Genomic DNA, 23,976 nt, shown 5'->3' on the forward strand with positions numbered 1-23,976 from the left:
GAATGTTTTTTTTAAAAAGATAACTAGCAACTATTTAAAAAAAACAAGCAGATCTGAAAAAGAATAAAATAGAACTTTTTGAAGTGAAAATTTGAATAATTGAGATTAAAAATCTAATTGACAGGTGAAAAGGTATATTAAACAAAGTGACATAAGGATTAGTGAATTAGAAACTAAAGAAATTACTCAGAATGTAGCACAGAAAGACAAAGAAATAGGAACTATGAAGGAGAGGTTAAGAGACATTGAGTATAGAATGAGAAAGTCTCACAAATTTTTAATTAGACTTCCATAAAGAGATAATAGAGAAAATTTAAAAGATAAAAATTTTTAAATGATTATTTGCTAAGGATTTTCTAGAAGGCACAAATGCTCAGAGTCAAAAGCCTAATAAGTCCCAAGCAGATAAATAAAAAGACACCCACACCTGCACATCATTTTGAAACTGCAGGACACTAGGAACAAAGGGGAAATATTAAAGCAGCCTGATATATATATCTTTTTTAAGATTGCTGACCAAGGAACAATTAGTTTGATGGATAACGTCTTAAGAGCAATAACGAAAGACAGAGAAACACAAGCCAGAAACTATGAAATTACATTTCAAAGTGCTGGGGGGAAACATGTTTACCCAAGAACTGTCCTTCAAGAAAAAAAAAAAGATAGAGAGATTTGCAGAAAAAGACAAAGGAGTTTATGAACTTCATTAAAGGAAATTCTTTAAAAGTCCCACCGTAGACAAAAGAAACATGGCCTTTTCATGTTCTTTTGAAGGCATCAATAATAGTAGTAAAATATGAGGGTTAAGCTAGATAAGCATTGACTAAATAACACAATAATTAAAGTGTCTAGTTAGTAGAATTTCACAAAAATATGGAAATAAAAAACTGGGCAATAACATGTAATACAGGAGGCAGCTAGTTAGAGCTATGTTTCTAAGGTCCTTCTATTCTGAAGATAAGGGCAAATATATAAATTAACTTTAGACATTCATTGTTGAACATACATGTTAAAGGTTTCTAGACTGCCCGGACGGTGTGGCTCAGTGGGTTGAGCATCGTTCTATGCATCAAGAGGTCGCTGGTTTGATTCCCAGACAGGGCACATGCCCGGGTTGTGGGCTCAATCCCCTATGTGGGGCATGCAGGAGGCAACCGATCAGTGATTCTCTCTCATCACTGATGTTTCTATCTCTCTCCCTCTTCCTTCCTCTCTCTCTAAAATCAATAAAAACACATTTAAAAAAAAAAAATGTCTAGCCCTGACCAGCTTGGCTCAGTGGATAGAGCGTCAGCCTGCGGACTGAAGGGTCCCAGGTGCAATTCCAGCCAAGGGCATATACCTTGGTTGCGGGCACATCCCCAGTAGCTGCCTCTCTCTCATTGATGTTTCTAACTCTCTATTCCTCCCCCTTCTTCTCTGTAAAAAAAATCAATAAAATATTTTTTTAAAGTTTTTTTCTAGACTAATTGTGAAATGTATGAATAGAGGGTACAAATGCAAACTCATAGAGGGAGGAACATAGAATGAGAAACCTTCTGTACCTGTTCTCCATCCAAGCCATCAACACCTTCCTCACCAGGGTTGCCCTGTGGAGCAAAGGATGAGAAGGTTAGAGACGAGAGGACCAGGTGTACATGGTTATTGCTTTGATGTTCATTTCCATACTAATTTTTTTTTCAGTTAGAAGAATCTAGACCTTCCCAGTTTTTCCATACTGCATTCAATCATTATAAAGCAATGATTATTTTCTTTCTGAAATAGTCATTGGTGTTATATACTATTTTTTTCCTAGTAGTTTCAGGGGCCAAAGTAAAAGATAGAAGGAAAACAATTCAAATTGTGAATGGATTGAAGGACTTCCATTTAAACTTTTGTGCTGGACAAAGTAACTCTTTCAGAAGACTGAATGAAACATTTCCCATTGGTTATCTGCATGTTAAAGATGGCCCTTTTGTCATTGACTTTTGTTAATTTAAAAATACCAGCAAATATGCCTCAATTAATCTGCAAATGGAAACCTGGATGATCTTACATTAAGAAGGAACTAAATGGGAGTGTATCCATATGTGTGCATTTGGGGAGTCTTACAATTAAGAAGGCCCTTGAGAAAAGAAACGAAAACCTGAACTAGATAAGAATAAAAACTGGCAATTGCATAGTGACATCTGATCAAGTATGCAATCACTTTCACATTATGGGCCCTTCAGTTTGCCAACTATTTCAAAATGATAGTTAACATGTTTATTTTAAAATATCTTCTGAAAAAAATTCAGAGTTTTGCACGCAGGCTACATTGCATTATACACGAGTGAAATATTTGATTTGCTCCTACTGTCCCCATGAGGAAATCAACTTTCAGGCTTTTTTATTTTTAACCAAAGTACAGCCAAGTACGATCAGGGGGTGGGGCCAGCTGGCCAACCTCCATGTGCCCTCCCCCAACCCAGCTGATAGGGGCGGGTTGGCCGGACCCCACCCATGCGGGCACCAGGCCTCTAGTTTCTTAATAAATGAATGAGAAAATGGATACTTTGCTCCTGAATCTGAGTGTAAAGTTATTCCCTTATTGTGCCAGTTCACTTCTTACTAGCCCTGTCGTAATGTCCCTCTTCCATTTGACACCCATCTTGACCAATCCCTCCAACCACACCTTGAATTCAGGACCAACTCTTTCAGATCATCATGTGATAAATATGGTGGCTCAATTATTATAGAGTTAGCAGGGCTTGAAGTGAAAATATATATAAACACACACACACACACACACACACACACACACACACACACACACATATCACTACCTTAAACCTGAAATATATGTCTTACAAATAGCCATTCATTAGCTTGGCTCTGAATAACATCTGACACATCCCCTCACCTAAAAGTTTTAAGCCCTACATCACTCAAGCAAAGGAAAAGCAACTGGACATATTAACTTTAATGACTCAGTATTTTATTTCCCAAAGAAATTGCTCTCCAGTGTAAGAAGAGGGAAGAAAGTCACCTACCTTCTCTCCTGGAAATCCTCGTGCTCCCTAGAGTTAAGAAGAAATAAAAAGAATTGAGCTTGAATTTCATTTTTTAAAACACTGTTTCATTTAGGAAACTGTATGTTCCCTGGTTTCAAAAAAGTGCAATTATTAGATCAAAAGGAAGATTTCTTTTCCAGCGACTGGAATGGACATCACAGTGCTCTGATTACTGCCACTTTCTTGTGCTTGGGACTTGGAAGAAAATTGCACCTTACAACTCCTCACATAGTGGGGGTGAGCAGGCAACAGCAGTGACCTATTTCTTATGATTACAACAATCGTTTTTCAAACAAAAATGACAATACACTGACTAACACACATGAGAGGGCTTCTAGGAACAACAGAACAAATTAACGGAAAGAGTAACTTGTTAAAAAACACAGAACATGGTCAATGTGGTCAGAAAAACTCTCTACAGGACTCTGGGATGGTAGAAACTTTTTTTCTGTCCTTATTACAGGAGATTCCCTAAACCTGGAAGGCTACAAGACATTGAATGCAGCCGCTCACAAAGAGTGCCCCACCAATTACCCTTTAGCACTGAAAATTTCAGTGTTCGTAAGTCCACCTTCCAACAGCCTGTACTGTGACTCTTTGCCTGGGTTCTTTTCTAGTGCCAGAGCCCGTATACACACTGAACCTAAGTGCCGGGCATGACCACCCTCCGGGAGCAGCCCTCACCCAACACCTGATAGGATTTGGTGTACGAATACCCCCGCTCCCTCACCCCTTGAGTGGGATAACGACGTTCGGTGTTGGCTGCCAGCGTTCCTCAGCAGGATTAAGCTCTGTCTACCCTTGGTGATAATCTAATCAACAGGCCACCTTCTCACCCTGTCTAGCTTCTCCACTGCCTGCTAGTGTTTACCGAGATCACCTCCCAGGAAACTATTTGCACTTGATTCCTTTTCTCAGGCTCAACTTCTGGGAAACCCTCTATCTCAAGAGGAGCCCTTGTGATACCCCTTGAGTGGGTATCCACAGTTCGAGGTCACACTTACCTTCAGTCCTCTCATACCCGGGCATCCTTCCTCACCTCGGGGTCCAGGAAAACCTTGGGGCCCTCGTGCTCCCTGTGAAATGAAGTTGCACGTGGAGACAGTCAAGCGCCCAACTACTTCAAACCAGCAATAATGACCATAAGAATGACTAAAATACGACACAGTCCTTACAATTACTCCTACATCCTCAGAGACCTGACTGGTCACCAGCGAGGCAATCGGAATGTTCATCCATCAACAATCCACATCGGTAACCCCAAATCATACAAATCCAAATTATCTATAATTTTGATTAATTCAGTCAAGCCACATGGGCAAAACGTCAGCCTTCAAACAAAACGTCAGCCTTCAAACAAAACGTTTCCTCCAGGCAGCTAAAACTAGGTGGTTTCCTTGTAGTCCCATGAAGAATAAACCACTATTTCACTCTTTGTCTTCTGGGTGAAATCCTGCCCATTCCTAAAGTATGGATCACTTGTCACCTCCTCTTCTAAGAAGCCTTTTCTCTTATGTTGTGTGTTACTGTTTTTGTGTTATATTATTTCCTGCCATGTTGTGAGCTTCTTGGTGACAGGGACAATGTTTCATTTATTTATCTCTGGGTTTCCAACCCTAAGCACATTGTCGAACTGTGTCAGGCACACAGTAGACATCCAATCAGGATTTGAAGAATTACTTCCTGAATTTTAGTCATGACTATAACCTTTGATCTAGGTATTAGATAGGAAGGAAATGGTAGATGCCATGCCTTTTGCCAAACTGATCAAATATAAATTAGAATGTATTGCATACCCCATGAGCTTGCATCAGACTATACTTACAAACATGGCTACAGCATTAATAGTAACAGGTTACCTGCAATTTACTCGGGATCAACAACTACTATTACATGTATGATTACTAGACATAGGCCACATTTTCAGTTATCACAAATTCACTCATTAAAACAACGAAATGACCATACTTCCTCATCAAATACCTTGAGACTATATAGACGCACAATTTGTCCACCTGACATTTGTTATGATACCTGGTTATCTTTACATAGATATTTTAAATCCGCTTTATTTTTTAAACCCACTTTTAAATAGCATAGATGAGAAAAACTTTCATAACTCAAGTGCAATTGTTACTAATATTTGACCCATTTTACCATATTCTGTCACAGAAAAAAATGAGATTTAGTGCTCACATGTGCACCTTCTTCACCAGGATGACCAGGTAATCCACCAGGCCCCTTCTCTCCCTGAGAGGAAAAGAAATCAAAATAAATAACTCTTCATTTCTCAAATCTACATGAAATAAAAAGTGTTACTAGTAGATAACCTTGTCTCACTGAGTTGACATTTTATCGAGAATCTACTAAATGTTGAACACAATGCACAGAGACACATAGAAACAAGTGTTCCTGGTGGATTTCACAGTGAAAACTTGCATACCTATTTGTCTTAATTTTTGGCACATCAACCTATTTTTGTTTTTCTAAAACACCTTTTTAAGCCATTCTATTGTGAAAATCCAAAACAAAACTAGTTTCTATTTAAATGTGTAAGGAAAACTGCTATCCTTAAAGAGGGCTTTGACCTTGTTTTACAAAACACCAGTAAGCAAAGGTGTTACCAACCAAATTACTTATTTCTGTAGAACTCAGCCATTTAGTCTCTCTTATTATTTTTAACTTCTTCTTAGAGACCTAAAAACACAAACCATTTATTCTCAAGAGAGTTCGGCTTGCCATTTTAAAGCCAGACTTGTTTATTTAGTCTGAAAAGTGGTAATAAGTCTATTTGTGATCAACAAAGACATGACAGTCAACACAACCAACCACTGAATTTTATCAAAAAAAGGAGCAGAGAAGTCAAAAATTCAAAGCACTCTGATCTTTGACCTCTGAGGCATCGTCCTTAAGTTGCATTAAAAAAAAATGTCAAGAGGTTCCCAAGCTAGATTTCCTCATTCTCCAGTCTGATGTTTCACAACAACCTGAGGAGGGAAATAATCTAGTGCTAAGGCATCACTGCGATTTGTTTTTCAAAAAATAAGTGCACACTTTTATAGTATTCTGAATTGAGATTGATCCCCAAGGTCATTAAGAGCTCATTCCAATAACCTCATGGAAAGCCTTAGAAAGAGAGTGTGTAAAAAGATGGACAAAGCCAAGGGGTTCGATTCAACCTTACATGTGGATGTGTGACCTTACCCAATCATGAAGCGATAGTCCCTGTGAGAACAGAACCTTGTGCCCCTGATGCTTGAGGACCATTTCTAATGAGATATTCTCCCTCAAAAGTGTGTAGTAAATTTCTTATTACTTAACTCAGAGAAAGATGCAAATTAACCACTAGCAAACCAGTGATGGCACCCTTCCTCAGAGTTTAATGCCGTAGCCTAGGAGGTCAGATAGGAGGGAAAGGGCTCTGACGACTGTAAAGAAAGCAGGTGATGGGCAAGTGAAAATTTTGGAGACAAGCAGAAACTTCTCAAAAATTTTGGAGACAAGCAGAAACTTCTCAAAAATTTTGGAGACAAGCAGTGAGAGAATCTATAAAAGTATTTGTCACATAAATGTGAGGAGGCAGCATAATAGAGTGGGAAGAATGTGAGTCAGGCAGACAGGGACTTAAATTAGAAAATCCCTCTTCATAACTGAGACATTGGGAAACTGATGTTCCCTCTCTGAGCCTCAATTTCAAACCCATTAAGTAACATTTACCTCCAAAGTTTATTAAGAGAGTAGAATTAGTAAAACTGTATTAAAGACATAACACGGAGCCTGGTATGTAGTCATCTACGTACAGTCATCTACCTGAAATGACATCTCCCCCCCCCCCACCCCCCGCCTCCACACCCAGCAAATTCTCACCTTCCTCCCAGGGCTCCCATGATCACCTCTGGGCCCATCTTCTCCAAAACACTTTGCATACATATTGCAGCATGTTCTTTCTAAAATTGTGTCCTGAAAGACAGAACCCATATCACACATGATTTTTTTAAATCTATTAACCTACACACTAAAGAGACAAAGTTCCCTCAGGGTTCGTAAGACCCTGTGGATGGTATTTTTAAAAAATACTTACAAGTTGCTTCAGTAAGATGCGCGGGAGGGATGGCAGTGTGATGCTCAGAGGTTGATTATATGCGAATCCTCTGCCAAATTCTAGCTCCTGAAGCTCTTCCAACTTATGTACACCTTCCAGGCCAATAACGAGGAGTCCAGAGAATCCTTCGAGATACCGGCAGGTGGGCGACTTACTTGCATGTCTTTTGAACGGTCTGCCTCTTGTCTCGGCCCCCGATATTCATCCATCACCCCACCATTCCCAGTTTTGTTAAAATCAAAACTAACTCATGGCATTCCTCCTCGAAGAATTGGTCTGATACTTTCAATCTCACCAGCTGGAAGTTAAGCAGTTAGGTGGCACCACAAGGACTCTCATCATTCCCTTCGGGTCCCTACCTTTTATTTCAGAGGGTTTCCACTTATAATTGTGTTAGCTTACATCCTTTTAAACCGATTCCTGATGTAGATTTGTGGTTTACTCTTAGAAACTGTGGTGTCATGGGAACTATTCACAAATATTCTGGTTCCTCTCCTTAAGGCCACATGACATGATTTTATTTCTTTGGGAAAGTTATCAACTCTCATTGAGCCTCAGTTCCTTACCTGTGAAAATATCATCTATCTCTTGAAAGTTAGAATCTTCCATACGGCTTGCTCTGACCAACTAAATGTGTACAGAAGTGATATATGTCGCTCGCTGGGAGAAATGTTAAGCATAGGGAGCAATTTCCCTCATTTCCTTTCTCCTGCCACAGGAATAAACCCTACCTTCAGCCTGGGTACTTGAGTGAAGAGCATGCCAGGTATATGAGTGGGCATGAGGCATCAAATGAATACATTCTTGCTACTGCAAGCCACTGAGATCTGGAAGTTGCTTGGTATTGCAGCATAACCTGGCCTATCCTACTGAATCCGTCACTAACACGTCATCTGGATTTGTCCACATAACAGAGAACACATGAACAAGGACACTTCGAATTTGGCTAGAAATCACTGTTTCTAGAATTTCAGACCAAATATTAGTGTTAATATTTTGAACAGTAAATTCACACGCACATCAGCTTTTGGGTATTGCGAAAATAAATAAATAAATAAACAAACAAACAAACAAATAAATAAAGCAAGCTGCTTCACAATCTTGCGGCTAAAAGTTGTCACACATACGCTTCATCATTCCTGAAAATACATTCCTGGAAATGGAATTGCTGCTTCAGCACATAGACCACGTTTGCAGTCTTTTGTCACAGACTCCCAAATCTCTGCCAGAAAAGTTACAACAATTTAAACTTCCAGTAGCGATCCATTTGGTAAATTTAGCTGGAAGCAAATTATCATAAAACATATTTCAACGTGTTGTTAACCAAGGGAAAACTTCCTCCCCAGAACACGATGAACCTACTCTACTAAGGAGGGAGAAGGACAAAGGGAGCTTGAACACGTCATGCTGCTGGCTGTGCACTCTGAGCTGCTTCGGAGCCTCTACATAGCACAGGCTGGGGATGGCCAGAGCAACCAGGCGCAGCTGTACAGAAGGCACTGCCCAAGGACACGCAGCGGAGGGAGCTAGTGGGCGCTGAAATGCAACCAGCACACCACTCACCGAGCCAGGAGCCCAGGCACAGGATGGCACCCACCCAGAGCACTGGGCATCTTTTTCTAATTTCACAAAGATGCCACACCAACCAGGAGCAGCCCTTGGAGATGGAGAAGGAGAAAGAATTAGGCAGCAAACAAGGAGGCAGGGCAGTGGAAAGAGCGAGGCCCAGATTTAAGCTGATTCCAGAGTTCAGGGAAAAGAGACATATAGGCCCCTACAAAAGCCTAAAGGAGCTAACAGCACCCACTCACCATGGAGTAGGAGTTGCACCTTCACCCCTCTCCCCACCCTCAAAAGCAGATGCCAGGCTGGGAACCAGTCAGTCCTGGCTAAGAGAGGCCCTGGGTCAGTGTCGGGATGTGGGCCACAGGGTCTCTCAGCCCTGAACAGCCCCCTGATTCATACGAAGAGGGAGACTGGGTATCAGCCTGAGCTCCTGTCACCTGGGTTAACAGCCTGTAGGCTTAATAGAGTCCAGTGCCATCTGGAAATCTGGGTCTCTCAGCCCCTGTGAGAGGAATGAGGTCCGTGCAGGGCAACCCTGTGCACTTACCTTTGCCTCGGAGAAGCGCAGATGTTTTCTTCAGTCTCTCTAAATCATCATCCAGGCCATCTGTGAACACTAACAGGACCTGTTGTTTGGGGGCAGGGGTGAGGGCAGGATGGGAGAAGTTGGGAGGGAAAGGAAAGTGGGGAGGGAATGAAGACGGATGCTATAAGTTGCACATTTTTTTTAATGCAAGGATAAGTTTAGCTTTTCTGGTTGTATCCAGCCTTTCGCCCTCTTCCCTTTTACCTATTCATTATTCATTTTATTACGCATTCATATTTACTTCAACTTCCCACCCCCCAGTTCCCTATCCCCCCCCAAAAAAAATAATTTAGACCAGCTTAACGTGTTCACTTAAAAATACCTTCCAAAAATTATCTTACAATACTCATCTTTATCAATGTAAAAATACCAAAAGTATTATTGCATTTTCTACAATTAAAATGTGTTATCTTTACTCACAGAAAATTTTAATTTTAAAAAGTAAATTATACTAGTCAAGAAATTCATTGGATGCATGACTGAAAGGGGGGAAAAATCAATGTTTGGGGTTTTTCAATCCTCACTTAAGAATATTTTTTCCATTGATTTTTAAAGAGAGTGAAAGGAAGGGGCAGGGGAGATAGAGAAAGAGAAACATCGATGTGAGAGAGACACATCCATTGGTTGTCTCCCACACACACCCCAACTGGGCCCAGGACAAACTACAACCCAGATACCTGCCCTTGACCAGGAATCAAACCCAAAACCCTTTGGTGTGGGGGCCAATGCTCTACCACTGAGCCACACCAGTCCGGGCAAATAATGTAACTTTTAAAACTTGAAGATGTCATTTCTTTTTTTTTTTAATTTAAATTCTTTATTGTTTAAAGTATTACGTAAGTCTCCTTTTTCCCCCATTGGAGATGTCATTTCTTAATAAATGTCACACAAGATCTTGCAATCTCTGTGGACCTTTGTGTTTCTAAAGTTTTGGGACAGTAAGACAGGACGAGGTGGGCTGCACTAGAGAGCTATCAGCTATCACTACAGACAGCTCCAGGTGCTGAGTGGAAAACTAATGGGCCCTACTCTACATGGCTATCAGTGACCATAAGGAGCTCATAGTCATTGGAATGGAACATTCCTTGGATCACTAAACTGTGGACATCTTGAGGGCAGGGACTTTATCCTTTCATCTCTGCTGGCATTATTCAACATAGAGCCTCTTGGGCTTAGTAAACACTTGTTGACTAAACGAACGTACATTTCTTGTTGGTCTTTACTGGGTAGGACTATGGTTTTCCTCTCTGTAGGATCTCCAGTGAAGCACAGTTTACTTGGCCTCAGTCACAAAAGCCTTATCCCCCTGACCCTGCCTGATGGTTCCATAACATGAGTTCTCAGCATTTATTACCTTCACTTTAGCAAAAGAGAGGTGGATCGCATTATCTCCCAGGGACTGCAAAAAATCCACATCCATGCGGTTGCTCTTGGCAGCCTGATGAACCAAGAACTTCTGAATGATTTCATCACTATACTTCTCAAAGCCTGAGTCGAAGATAAGCTGGCCATTTGAGCCAGGAACCAAGTAGCGAAACATTGTGTTGATCTGACTACAGCTGATGTTAGGAAGCAAGGCCAACTGTTGCATCAGCTCTGGCAGTAACCCTTGAAGCTTCTTCTGATCTTGCCTTGTGGGAGTGGAGATATCAATTGCTACAGACAAATCTAGGTTGCATTCTTTGAAAATGAAGGAGAAAAAAATCAAATTAGTCACCTATAAATGCATGACCAGGCCCAACCAAAACTGCCCTGAAAAGAAGAACCCCAGACTACCCATAGAAATATAAGTTAAATAATGGTTATTGTTTAATTTAGGGGATGGTTTGTTACACAGCAAAAGCTAACAGATACAACATATACTGTTTCATACCTCTGTGCCTCTGCAAATCCTATTCCCTCTACCTTGCCGGGAGCCGGTCCATCCTTGCTGTTTCAAGGGACCTGGCATATATGGCATACTGTTCTTAATATGTTTGCTCACCTTCTTGGCACTATGTGTTTTAACCTAGGTCTCTGAGAAAGGTTGTTTCCCCAGGTAGGGATTTTCCCCTGAAGTTAGGGAGGGAATGAAACCTCTTAACTAAGTGCCAGGCGGGTAATTAATCACTTTAACTATGAATAATCATGCTTAAACTACAAAATCTTTACTCCCTGGAATGGAGATAAGAAACGCCCTAACCTTTGGAATAGAGATTGATAGGATTGGAATCAACTGGTATAAATACAGATGTAACAAGACAGAACTTAGAAGACAGAACCTACACACAGAACCTAGACACAGAACCTAGACAAAGAACCTAGACACAGGAACCTAGAGACAGAACCTAGACACAGAACCTAGACAGAACCTAGAGACAGAAGAACTTCACTGGAGAGAACATGGCAAAAGATCCTGGACAGAAACTGGCCACAGAACCTAGAGACAGAACCTAGCGAGAGAACCTGGCTGAAGAACCTAGAGACAGAACCTGGCTACAGAACCTGGCTGAAGAACCAGGAGAACCTGGCTGGAGAACCTAGCAACAGAACATGGACACAGAACCTGGCTGGAGATCCTGAACAGAACTTCACTGGAGATCCAGACCAGAACTTGGCTGGAGAGCCTGGCTAGAGATCCTGGCTAGGCTGCTGATCAACTGAATGCTGTCTCTGTGTCATTCCTTCTTCGCCGACTCCGTCCACACCTTTGGGGACCCCTGGACCTGCTGGGGCAGGACCCCAGCACTACCTGAAATGTTCTTTCCCATCCCCTCAACCCCAGTCTGGTTAACTCATACATATCTTTCAAGTAGCAGTTTAAGGAACCCCTTCCCTAAAGCTCTTTCTCACTCATGTCCCCAGTTCCTCAGGGTGTATTATCAAATCCCTATGATTTACTGTACTTAATCTTCTCTACCACCAAACAAGGATTCCTTGATAGTAGGACTATGTCATCTTACTTTCCAGGACCTAATACAGATAGATGCTCATTAAATATTTGACAAGTGAATGAGGAAGAAAAAATAAATGAGCCTTGTGTCTCTTTCAGCATAAGCTATACTATTTCCTTTCCCCCTGGAAGTTTTCTTCTTCATTCACCACCCATGCATAGACCTTGTTTCAGGGGAGCATATTAGAAAAGATCAGGACTGACAATCTCTCCCAATTTTCTGTTACTTCTGCCTGAAAACTTTTAAGCCCTCCTGGAAAGGTGTAGCGAGAATGTGAAGGTCTATTGACCTTTCAGTCTATACCCACCCACTCACAGGTAAACAAGACCATGCACAAAATTCTACGGAAGAGACAAAAGTTGATGGTCACAGATGTAGCTGGATTAGAATCTGAATAAATTACTTAAAATGTAACTTACTGGCCATAAGAAGGCCCACTATTATTAATTACTTCTGGACAACAAACATAACTTGGGACTGTCCAGGGCAAACCAGGACAGTGGACATTTTCTCCTTAGACCAGCACATATTGGAGTATTTGGCTCAGAATCAATGAAAACAAAACTTCACATTTGGGGAGGGGAGGACACAGTTATGAGGAAAATAAATATTGGATCCATCACCAGCAAAAAGGGTTATAAACAGTGGCTTAAAGTTTCTCAGGGACCTGAGATCCAGGGGTGAGCCAGGAGTTTTCTATCACCTAAATACCATACTCCCAGCTAGCTAGCCAAATATGTTTCTGGAGTTGCCAAGATAGAAACTGTCTTCCTCCCTTCCTTTCATATAAAACATCTTGGTTTTATTTTTATTTATTTTTAATCCTCACCAAAGGTATGCTTATTGATTTTAGAGAGAATGGAAGGGAAGGAGGAAGAGAGAGAGAGAGAGAGAGAGAGAGAGAGAGAGAGAGAGAGAGAGAGAGAAACACAGATATTAGAAACATCAATCGGTTGTCTACCAGAGGTGCCTCAACAGGGAATCAAACCCACAACCTAGATATGTGGGGAGTCAAACCCACAATGCTGTATGGAACAACACACCAACCAACTGAGCCACTCGCCCAGGGCTTGTTTTGATTTTTAAATCTCTAATTGAAATTCACCAGAAAGAGTTTCCACAGATGTTAATCCTATTTCTATATCAAATCTGACTTCACAAAAAAGGAAGTTCCTTTTTGTGGTATGGTATATTATTCCAATGTTTCTAATTTACATTTCCCCAGGGACATTTTCAGCTGGCATGATTCGGTAATGCAAGGAGTATTTTCTTTCCCTGCCAATGGAAAGGGTATTAACTTTGCCAAATAACTGCTAAGGTCTTTATGATTCAGCGTTATGATTCTAGAATTCTAGAATTAATTAGGTTTCAGCTATTATTAAAATATCTAGCTAATTTTATCAAAAAAGTCAAAAGACGAAGCTGAAGATAAATATAAATCCTAATTTACTGCATTGTACAAAATGAACTGAAAAGAGAAGATGGAATCCTATATCTATTTTTCTCTCCCAGATAATACCCAGGTGCATATAAACACAAAAATTGGACTTTAATTTCTGAAGAATCTGAACTGCTTAATGCAGGACATCTCATAACCCATCCTTATTTAAAACATGTTATACATGCACTCTTCTCAATTGATTTCTGAGTTCACCAAGGACACTGCAAAGTAGTGATATTCTTTAGACAATAAAAACAAAAATATTAATTTAATACTCTAGAAAATTGGCTCCAGCTTTTGACACCAACTGTTGGGAAGTCAAATCCTGCCTCCATTATGTCCCATCTATTTCTTAACCTCTCTTGTTTTTCTCATGATGATTCTGGAAACTGGGTATCAGAACAAATAACATATGTTTCAAATAGGGTTGATGTAGCAATATTGGACTTATGGGTTCCATTATATATTCTTCTATGTGATTCCATACTACACTATACTCCCCATACCACACTATACATTACTATGCCATATTACTCCATTACATGACATTCTATGCTATTCTGTGTATGCTACTATTGTTAGAGTAGGTAGCAAGATATTAATAAAGGAGAGGAGCAAATGGAATTAGACATTATTAAGTATAATCAACTAGGGAGCATAAGCCTATTTAACCAGGGAGCTACAGCTTTACACTCTCTAACCTAGGGGAGAGCAGCGCTGCCCTGCAAGGGGATTAACAGCCCTCCCTCTCCCCATGCAGGGAGCAGCCTGCCCTCTGGTACCAGACTGTCTGATTGTTGCAGGGGGTAGGGGATGGGGGAAGAGCAGGGGGAGATAAGCACATGCACAAAAGAGGTCAAAATGGCCCAGGGGGAGGTGCTTCTATGAGGCATGTGCAATAGGAGCTAAGATGGCGATCACAGAGGCCTGTCAGTCTAGCCTGGGAAATTAATAGATTGGTTAGGAGGTGAACCCATCAGAAACCCATGAAAGCTTGGGAAATTGATTGGTTAGTTTGAAAGGAGCTCCTGATCCTTCCCAAACCCAAAATAATATAATCCCAGCTAACAAAGCTCGCTCTCTCTCTCTCTCTCTCTCTCTCTCTCTCTCTCTCTCTCTCTCTCTCCTTCTCCCTTTCCCTCCCTTTCTTCCTCCCTTCCTTCTTTCCTCCCAGTAACACACACTTGCCCTGTTTATTCAAGCATCATCTCTGTAGCAATCAACTGCGTCTACCAGCCACCTGGGCAGACCACACAGGCCATTGTTTTGGCCTCGGTGAAGACAAGATTGGACTTTTTCCATAATGTGATGGAGGAGATAGGACACTGGAAACCCAGGGGCTGCCTTCTATTTCCACCCGAATAAATCTTACCATGCCACAACCTCCTGTACATGTGTCTGTGGAATACTCTCCTTGTACTTTCTGCCAGCAGCACTAGCATGACCCTCACAATGACGGTTTAGTCAATGACAGACCACATATATATCTGTGGTCCCAGAGAATTGTAATGGAGCCGAAAATTCCTATTGCATAGTGATGTTGCAGCCATGATAAGGTCATAGTGTAATGTATTACTGTTTTGTGCTGGTCTCAGTCTATGGATAGTAATGCAATCGCTAGAAATTCCTGGGGGTACTTACCTGGGCCTCAATCATCTTCCCACAGACATCTCCTATTTCTAAACCAATTTTATAACTGGACCAACACTTTGGTTCTTATAACCCTTCAGCAAGTTGCCCTTCAGCAATAACTATTGGGAGACTTTAAAGAAAAGAAGAGTTTATTACTTAGAGGCCCTGGGATGTGCAAGGCACACCAGAGGGAACACAGCAAGATCACAGGTAGAGAGGGAGAGAGAGAATGCAGACGTCTGGGGTTCTGCTTTTATTTGGGGTCAAGGGTGAGGGAGGAGGGGCTAAGGTTTTGCACCTCACTCTTTATAGGTTACCTTATTTTTATTTTTTAAAATATGTTTATATTGATTTCAGAGAGGAAGGGAAAGGGAGAGAGATAGAAACATCAATGATGAGAGAGATTCATTGATTGGCTGCCTCCTGCATGCCCCACACTGGGGACTGAGCAAGACTGGCCAGGCTGCCCTCTTATGTTTTAAATTAACTTATAAAGTGTGGTGTCATTTTTAATTTGTAGGACAGTTATTTTTAAAAACTGCCATCCCACCTGGCCGGCTTGGCTCAGTGGTTGAGCGTCAACCTATGAACCAGGAGGTTATGGTTCAATTCCAGGGCTCGGTCCCCAGTGTGGGGCATGCAGGAGGCAGCCAATCAATGATTCTCTCTCATCATTAATGTTCCTCTCTCTCTCCCTCTCTCTTCCTCTCTGAAATCAATAAAAATATATTTAAAAAATAAGAGGGTGAATTTTAAGCACAAGAAAAGAAAAAAAAAAGTCGCTGAAATGGTCAGTTATAAAAGTCAACCAACATCTCTAAAACAAAGGAACCTCAGTTGGGAGGTGGGGGGAATGGTTCTTTATCTAGAGAGGCAAGCAATGTGTTTATTCCAGATAGCATTTGAAGCAGATGCCTCTTTGAAATGGATGCCTTGGCAGTGGAAGCTTAAATCAGGCACTTGCATTACAAAAAGAAAGGCCAATGGTCAGAGCTTACCCTGAAATTACTCACTTGTTTGTGGTGAGACTGGTGTAAACAAACCTCCCGTGCTACCAGTCCTATAAAGTATAGTACCTACCTTAGAAGGATATGCCATCTAGGGTGCTGGCACTCGATGATGTCCACAGAAACATGACATCACTTAAGGATGCTTTTCTCAGAAGCTATCCTCATTGTACAAGTTGGTAGTTACAGAATAGTCATGGGGATGGAAAGTTCAGCATAGGGAATATAGTCAATAATGTTCTAATAACTAGGTATGGTGTCAGATGGGTATGAGATTTATCAGGACGATCACTTAGTAGGTTATATAATGTCTAATCACTGGGGTGTACACCTGAAACTGATATAATAATGTATGTCAACTACATTTGAAAAATATAAAATGATTTTTTTAAAAGGTACCCTCATTAAGTGACACATGGCTGTATATTATACTATACTAGAGGCCCGGTGCACAAAAATTTGTGCACTCGGGGGGGGGAGGGGGGGTCCCTCAGCCCGGCCTGTGCCCTCTCGCAGTCTGGGACCCCTCAGGAGATAACGCCCTGCTGGCTTAGGCCTGCTCCCGGGTGGCAGAGGACAGGCCTCATCTCTAGGTGCAGCCCCTGGTCAGGCTCAGAGCAGGACCAATTGGGGAGTTGGGCGCCGCCCCCTGTCATACACAGAGCAGGGCGGATTGGGAGGTTGCGATGCCACCCTCAGTCACGCTCAGGGTAGGGCCAATTAGAGGGTTGGGGCACCACCCCCTGTCACACTCAAGGCAGGGTCGATGGGAAGGTTGCGGCGCCACCCTGTCAAGCACAGAGCAGGGCCAATCAGGGGGTTGGGGTGCTGCCCCCTGTCACGCACAGAGCAGGGCCCATCAGGGGGTTGGGGAGCTCCCCCCTGTCACTCACAGAGTAGGGCCGATAGGGGAGTTGGGGCACCGCCCCCTGTCACACACAGAGCAGGGCAGATCAGGGGGTTGGGGCGCTGCCCTCTATCACCCACAGAGCAGGGCCGATCAGAGGGTTGGGGCACCGCCACTGTCACGCTCAGGGCAGGGCCGATGGGGAGGTTATGGCTCTACCCCATCACACACAGAGCAGGGCCCGTGGGGTGGGGGGGTGGGGGCGCCACACCCTGTCACACACAGAGCCGCAGGGCGATCAGGGGGTTGGGAAGCTCCCCCCTATCAGGCACAGAGCAGGGCCAATCAGGGGGTTGGGGCGCCTTCCCCTGTCACGAACAGAGCAGGGCCGATAGGGAGGTTGTGGCCCTGCCCCCTGTCACACACAGAGCCACAGGGCGATCAGGGGGTTCGGGCGCTGCCCCCTGTCACGCTAATCCCGGTGCCAGGAGGCCTCGTGGCTCCGCTGATCCCGGTGCTGGGAGGCATATTACCCTTTTACTATATAGGATAGAGGCCGGGTGCATGGGTGGGGCTGGCTGGTTTGCCCTGAAGGGTGTCCTGGATCAGGGTGGGGGTCCCCACTGGGGTGCCTGGCCAGTCTGGGTGAGGGCTGTTTTCAGGCTGGGACTGAAGCTCCCAACTGCTCCTTTTTTTCTTTTTTCTTTTTTTATTCTGGGCCAGCTTTAGCTCTGAGGCTCCAGCTCTTAGGCATCCGCTGCTGAAAGCAGTTATCTGGTTTGTTTAGGTTCTATAATCGAAACTCTGTATCAATTCCAGCTCTGAGATCCCGGCTCGCTGAAAGCAGGTTTCTGGGGTTTTGTTTAGCTTCTATATTTGTTACAATGTTTTTTAAACTGCAGGCTCAGAGGCCGGCAAGGCAGGCGGGGAACGTTGGTTTCCTCCGTCACTGAAGCAAGCAAGCCTCATGTTAGTTCCAAGCTGCCTGGCTGCCGGCCGCCATCTTGGCTGGCAGTTAATTTGCATATCTCGCTGATTAGCCAATGGGAAGGGTAGCGGTCATACGCCAATTACCATGTTTCTCTTTTATTAGATAGGATAATGCTCTTCTATATTATACTATGCTTCTTTATGCCATATGATACTAGCCTCCTGCTCAAAGTATGATTTGATTTGAGAACCTACAGGATCAGCATCACCTGGGAGCTTGTTAGTAATAGAGAATCTCGCCCAAAACTACTCAATCATAATCTGCATTTTAATAAGATCTCCAGCTGGTTCAAGTTTGAGAGGCCCTGTTATGCTCTACTCTACCACATATACCAAAAGGCAATACAGAACAGTATTTAGTACACGAACTCTAGAACCACACTTCCTCGAGTTCAAATCTCAGCTTTGTCATTTACTTGGGCCAAATAACCTGATTTTTCTGTGTCTTGGTTTCCTCATCTGTAAAAGTATCTAGGATGTCAGTATCTATTCAACAGCGTTATGTGAAGATTTAGTGTTTTAATATATGGGAGTCCTTGGAACAGCAGCTGGCACAAAAATAAAGCGCCATCTAAAGGTTAGCTATCCTGATTACAATGTGGTTTGCTGTAGGCTCTCACTCCCTGTGGGAAGGAGGTACAGTCATCCCTGAAGACATTCTCTGGGTCAGTCACCCAATAAAGGCCAAGTCTTGAGATAAGATCAGAAAGACAGACTCAGACTGTTGGGAAGAGGAACCCTTGTCTCTGGACCTTGCTGTTTTGATAAAAGCTTGAGGAGATAAAATGGGATTGAGAATGACCTCAACCCCATGGAAGCAGATTAGCAACAGAGTAGAGAGACCCCTGTACAGAGACACATAGAAAAGAGTGTGTTCTATTTCAATATGAACAACTAACTGATAGTATCCTCTGAGTCTATTTCCCTTTCGATATGCCCAAATCATCAGTAACCTGTATGTACGTGTTCCAGTCTGGTTTCATCTATCTACAAGGAATATGGGGAAGAGGTGTGAGGACTTTCTAGAGAGACAGTTTTGAGAAAGTTCAGGCCTTTGGAGACCAGAGGGCAGGAAGCCAGGGGATGATTTTTAAAAAAAAATCCCCAGGGGAAGGTGAACCACAGCGTTAGGAGTTCGGTCCTCTTGTTCTCCCCACAGGGTGATCTTCCCTGCCTCCCCCAGCTAGAAGGATCAGTTTTACTTTATTAAGAGAGCCAACAGGGTCCCTGACACCTATGATGGGTTCATAGATCAAAGAACAAACCCTCTGTCACTCACCTTCTGGAATGCAGACCTGATAAAAAATTTCCTTCTCCAGATTCTGCAGGGACTCAAAATTTTCTCCATGGTACACTTTGCCAGGGTCATTAGTCATCTCCAAAAGCTGAGAGCGTCTGGCTTCCCCCACTCCAATGGCAAAAATAATTATGTTTTTGTCCCTGATGGCCTTGGCTGGTATGGCTACATTGTCCTGGGAGACCCCATCAGTGATCACAATCAAATACTGATGAACACCGGGCCTCCCTCCTCTGGAACTGTCAAAAAAAATCAGCGTGAAATTCAAGGCTTTCCCAGTGCGGGTGCCATCGTTCATCTGCTGAACATCTGCGATGGCTCTGTTAATGTCCATCTTCAAGGAGTATTGGTTGAGCCTGAATTCTTCTTGGGGGGTTGAGCTGAACTGCAAAAGACCGATCTGAATTTCATCAGCCCCGATATTAGATAGATTCACCATCCTCTTCATGAATCCCTTCATCTTTTCAAAGTCTTTGGGGGAGATGGATTCTGAACCATCTATCAGAAAGATAATGTCAGCTTTCTTGTTCTTACAGGCTGGAGGGGGAAAGGAGCAGAACAGAACATTCACTCAGAGACTGAAACCAATTAATTACCCGTCCTCAGAGACAGTCTGAGGTGGCATATGTACAACATGAAAATATTTTTAAAGGGGGTGAAAGAGGAAGTCAATGAAATAAATTTTCTATGAAACATAAAAATATTTTAAAGGGGGTAAAAGAGGAAGTCAATAAAATAAATTTTCTATGATCTAGCACAGACCAGTCTTAAAATAGACACAGCTGTACGATAAAAACATAAAATTTGACCGTCCTGGTTCATTCTAGGTCATGGTCACTCTGTGTCTAATACTCCCTAATGGACCAGTGAATCCACACTTCAAGAATGAAGCCTATTCACATAGACTAGACACATATATTTAGAGAGAGAGACTAAAGAAAAAAGTCTTACTCTCTGAGGAGCAGATGTCTTGGACCACTTCTTGTTGGATGGCCTTCAGTGAATCAAACTCATGCACGAAAAACATCTTGTCTTTCGCTATCTCCTTAAGCTCAGTGGTGTTAGCGTCTCGGACCCCAATCGCATAAATGATGACTTTGTCTCTCCTCAATGCCTCTGCCGCCTCAGCCACTGGGTCCGCAGACTGACCGTCAGTGATGACTATGAGATACCAAGGCACGTCTCGGCGAGCAGTGTCTGCAAAGACCTGAGCCATGACACTCAAGGCCTGACCTGTCATGGTGCCGCCTCCCCACTGCTGGATGCCATCGATGGCTGCCTTCAGTCTGGCCACACTGGGGTACTGGCTGAGGATAAACTGACTGTTAATTCCATCTGAGTACTGAACGACTCCAAACCGTACTCTGTCCGGCCCGATATGGAACATCTTTATCACCTCATTCATAAACACCTTCATTTCAAGAAAATCATCTGGTTTGATGCTGCCAGACCCATCGATAAGGAAGTAAATATCTGCCTTCTGGACGTGCACACAGCCTAGGCAAGAAGAAGAAGAAGCAACCATTAGAACAGGGGTGAGATGGCATGTCATCCCCAGCAGAACTGAGCCCCAGGTGCCTACAGCGGTAACCTGCTCACTGACTCAGCCGGGATTGGCTGCCTCCCCTTCCTCTCTCTCATCTCCACTCCCCTACCAGTGTGCTTCCAGGATAAGCCACTTGCAACCAGATCCTTTTCCCAGAGTCTGTTTCTGGTGAACCCCACTTGACATTTCTCAAATGGGGAAGTTGAGAACAGGCTAAAAGTAAAATATCAGAGCATATTTGAAGCTGTGAATTGTCTCAGTTATTCAATATTCCTGCTTCCCATCCAAGTCACACTTTTTAAATATATGGACACTTTCTGGAATGTAATGTCATGTAATTACTTCAAATGAATTTAAAACTTTCTGGTTTAGATCCTGTCTCCACCACTTACTAGCAGGTTTACCACTTTGCATGTCAATTCCCTAACCTGTCGAACAAGAATCTTAACACCTGCTCGGTGAGTTTATTGTGAGGATTAACTACGATTATGGAAACATAGCTGAGCTGAGTATTAAAAAGTCATGGTTAAGATCACCCAGGGCTTTATTTCTGTCACCTAGCAGATGCCTCATAAAGAATGAGATGTAATTTTCTCCTCACTCCTTTCAGTAAGGGTGACCCAGCTTTGTGTTATTAATGTCTGGATTCCCTTGACCCAGGGAAGAATCAATAGCCTTTTCAAGTTTTCTGGCTGAAAGGGAAGTGGTCTGAGGCAGGAGTTGGGCTCCGCTGCTCATGCCTTCATTTGGGAGGACCCTGGCCCAGCCAATATGAGACATACTTACACTAACAACAAAACAAAAAATTCTTATTTATCTGAGTGAACTTCAAATTTAACTGGGCATCCCCACCCTACAGGGGCAGGCATTGGAAGGGGGCGTGACTTAGAAGGGTCGGAGAGGAGGGATCTGCCCCTACCATGTTTGTCAAATGCTTGGAGAATGAAAATTATGAAAAAAAGAAGTCAGACACTCAGACCCTGCTGGAACCCAGCCCCCACTGGTGACAGGTAGATAGCTAGCCCGAGTCTGAGAAAAGGGCCACTGTGCAGGAAGGGGCATCTTTAGAGCCAGCCCCTGCGGCAGTGGCTCACAGAGGCTTCACTGCAGCCCAGGGCCCTAAGAGCCCTGAATACTGCCTGGCACTACACATTCTTGTGAATCTTGGCAGAGGGAGGTTTGGGAGTGGTGAGGGGGGAGAAATATTTCTTACAGTCTGGCTGCTATAAGCATCCACATCTATGACATACACAAAGTGCTGAGCAGAGTGGCTGACACATAACAGATGACCAATAAATGGTAGATATTAGGAACATTATGATCAGCCAGGACACAATTCTGGTAAAAATGTCCCAACTTCTATTTACCTCTAAGTTACCCCCAATCCTCAGCTCCTCTAAAATTGAGCTGATTTTCCTGATTCTCTTTAGCTGCTGTGCAGTCTGGGAAGTAAATCAACCCTCAAGTCTTTATACTTTTTGTACAACAGAAGGAGAGAGAGGGAGACTTCTCTCCTTCCCTATGGAATAGAGGCAAGGGATGCACAAGGAAGTGAAATTCATAGTTAATGATTTTGTTCCTTATTCCCAGGACAGAGAAAGGGACTAAATATACAGGCCAAAGAAAAAGATGGGAATTTGCTTATTTTAAATCTCTAGACCTTAGTACAAGTAATCGAAAAAATTGCTTTAAAAAAAAAAAAAAAGAACAGCTCAGTCATTTTCCCCTAAAGATATCATCACAACGTTGCATTTTTAAGTTAATTATCTACATTTCAAGTTGTTATCTTCTTTCCATCATTCTGATTGGAAGCTAAGAAATACGACCATGGGTGGACAAAAATAGACAAGTAGACAGACAAACAAAACGATATTTATAGCAGCCAGTAAGTAGGAAATTTGGGATTTAAAATTCAGGTAACTTGCCTAGCCAGTGTTGCTCAGTGGTTGAGCATCAACCCATGAACCAGAAGGTCACAGTTCGATTCCCCATCAGGGTACATGCCCCCGTTGCGAGCTCGATCCCCAGTGGAGGACGTACAGGAGGCAGCCGATCAATGGTTCTCTCTCGTTATTGATGCTATCTCTCTCTCCCTTTCCCTTCCTCTCTGAAATCAATTAATTTTTTTTTTAATTCAGGCAATTTGACCCCAAGGTGCACATACTTCACTGCTATGTTTTTTCTGGTGGTTGTGTTTTTTTTAACTGCATATACAATAGGAGGTCTCCTAACTAACCTCCTCCTACATGACTCCCCAGATAATTGACATTCTCCCTTCCCTCTGCAACACATGAGCGATAGTCCCACATGCTCTGAGTGCCTTCCGCCTGGAAGCTCCCAGTTGAACACTACACAGTTCTGCTCTGCTTAGTGGAAGAATAAGCCTACTAAGAGCAATATGGGTTTGTCCCTGCCCTGTTTATGGCAGTTTTGTTATTATAATTACACAACAAATCAAATATTGTGCAATCAGTAGAATATGAGTATGAATAAAAGGTTTATTGCAACTATGAAAACCAGGTTTACTGCTTAGAAAGCCAATAAAGGCCAGTTGTTATCAAAGAAATTGTTGATATACTAGATAGCACCATAAAAGATTGGATTTCTGAGATCATAAAAATCAATAAGTATTTCTGTGCTCAGATTGCTTCAAAGATAGCTAAGTTATCTTCCCACTTTAAAGAAAATGGAAACTATAGAAAATACACTATTGGGTGATTGATGAAGAAATATTCAGAATTCCAATCAGTAGGGTTCATATTCAAAGAAGCGATGGCCCTACACGAAAGTTTGGAAAATTGATTTTCTTTTCTTTTTTAACTTATAAGTTTTAAATTTCAAAAATGTCTGTATCCTTTTATAAATAATTTCCTGCTTTATGTGACTTAAGATTTGGTCAATCCATACTCAATTCCCTATGGCTTCCACTGTAAATATACATATAGTTTCATCTAACTGTTAAAATGGATGAGGGGTAAGATAGAAAGAGGGAGGGAT

General features: G+C 42.5%; 1 protein-coding gene across 1 annotated transcript in view; it reads right to left on the reverse strand.

Annotated features, from left to right (window-relative positions):
• Positions 1–23,976, reverse strand: part of LOC132215581 (collagen alpha-4(VI) chain-like) — a 101,761-nt gene that overhangs the window by 50,993 nt on the left and 26,792 nt on the right. Inside the window, exons 7-16 of the mRNA XM_059663999.1 lie at positions 20,385–20,930; positions 19,416–19,970; positions 10,641–10,966; positions 9,248–9,326; positions 7,114–7,259; positions 6,900–6,992; positions 5,229–5,282; positions 4,037–4,108; positions 3,012–3,038; positions 1,545–1,589 (exon numbers count right to left, since the gene is read on the reverse strand). Coding sequence (XP_059519982.1) covers positions 1,545–1,589; positions 3,012–3,038; positions 4,037–4,108; positions 5,229–5,282; positions 6,900–6,992; positions 7,114–7,259; positions 9,248–9,326; positions 10,641–10,966; positions 19,416–19,970; positions 20,385–20,930 — 1,943 coding nt within the window. The remainder of the gene's footprint in view (positions 1–1,544; positions 1,590–3,011; positions 3,039–4,036; positions 4,109–5,228; positions 5,283–6,899; positions 6,993–7,113; positions 7,260–9,247; positions 9,327–10,640; positions 10,967–19,415; positions 19,971–20,384; positions 20,931–23,976) is intronic.

This window comes from Myotis daubentonii, chromosome 14 (assembly GCF_963259705.1).
Source record: "Myotis daubentonii chromosome 14, mMyoDau2.1, whole genome shotgun sequence".
In the NCBI taxonomy this organism is placed as follows: domain Eukaryota; kingdom Metazoa; phylum Chordata; class Mammalia; order Chiroptera; family Vespertilionidae; genus Myotis; species Myotis daubentonii.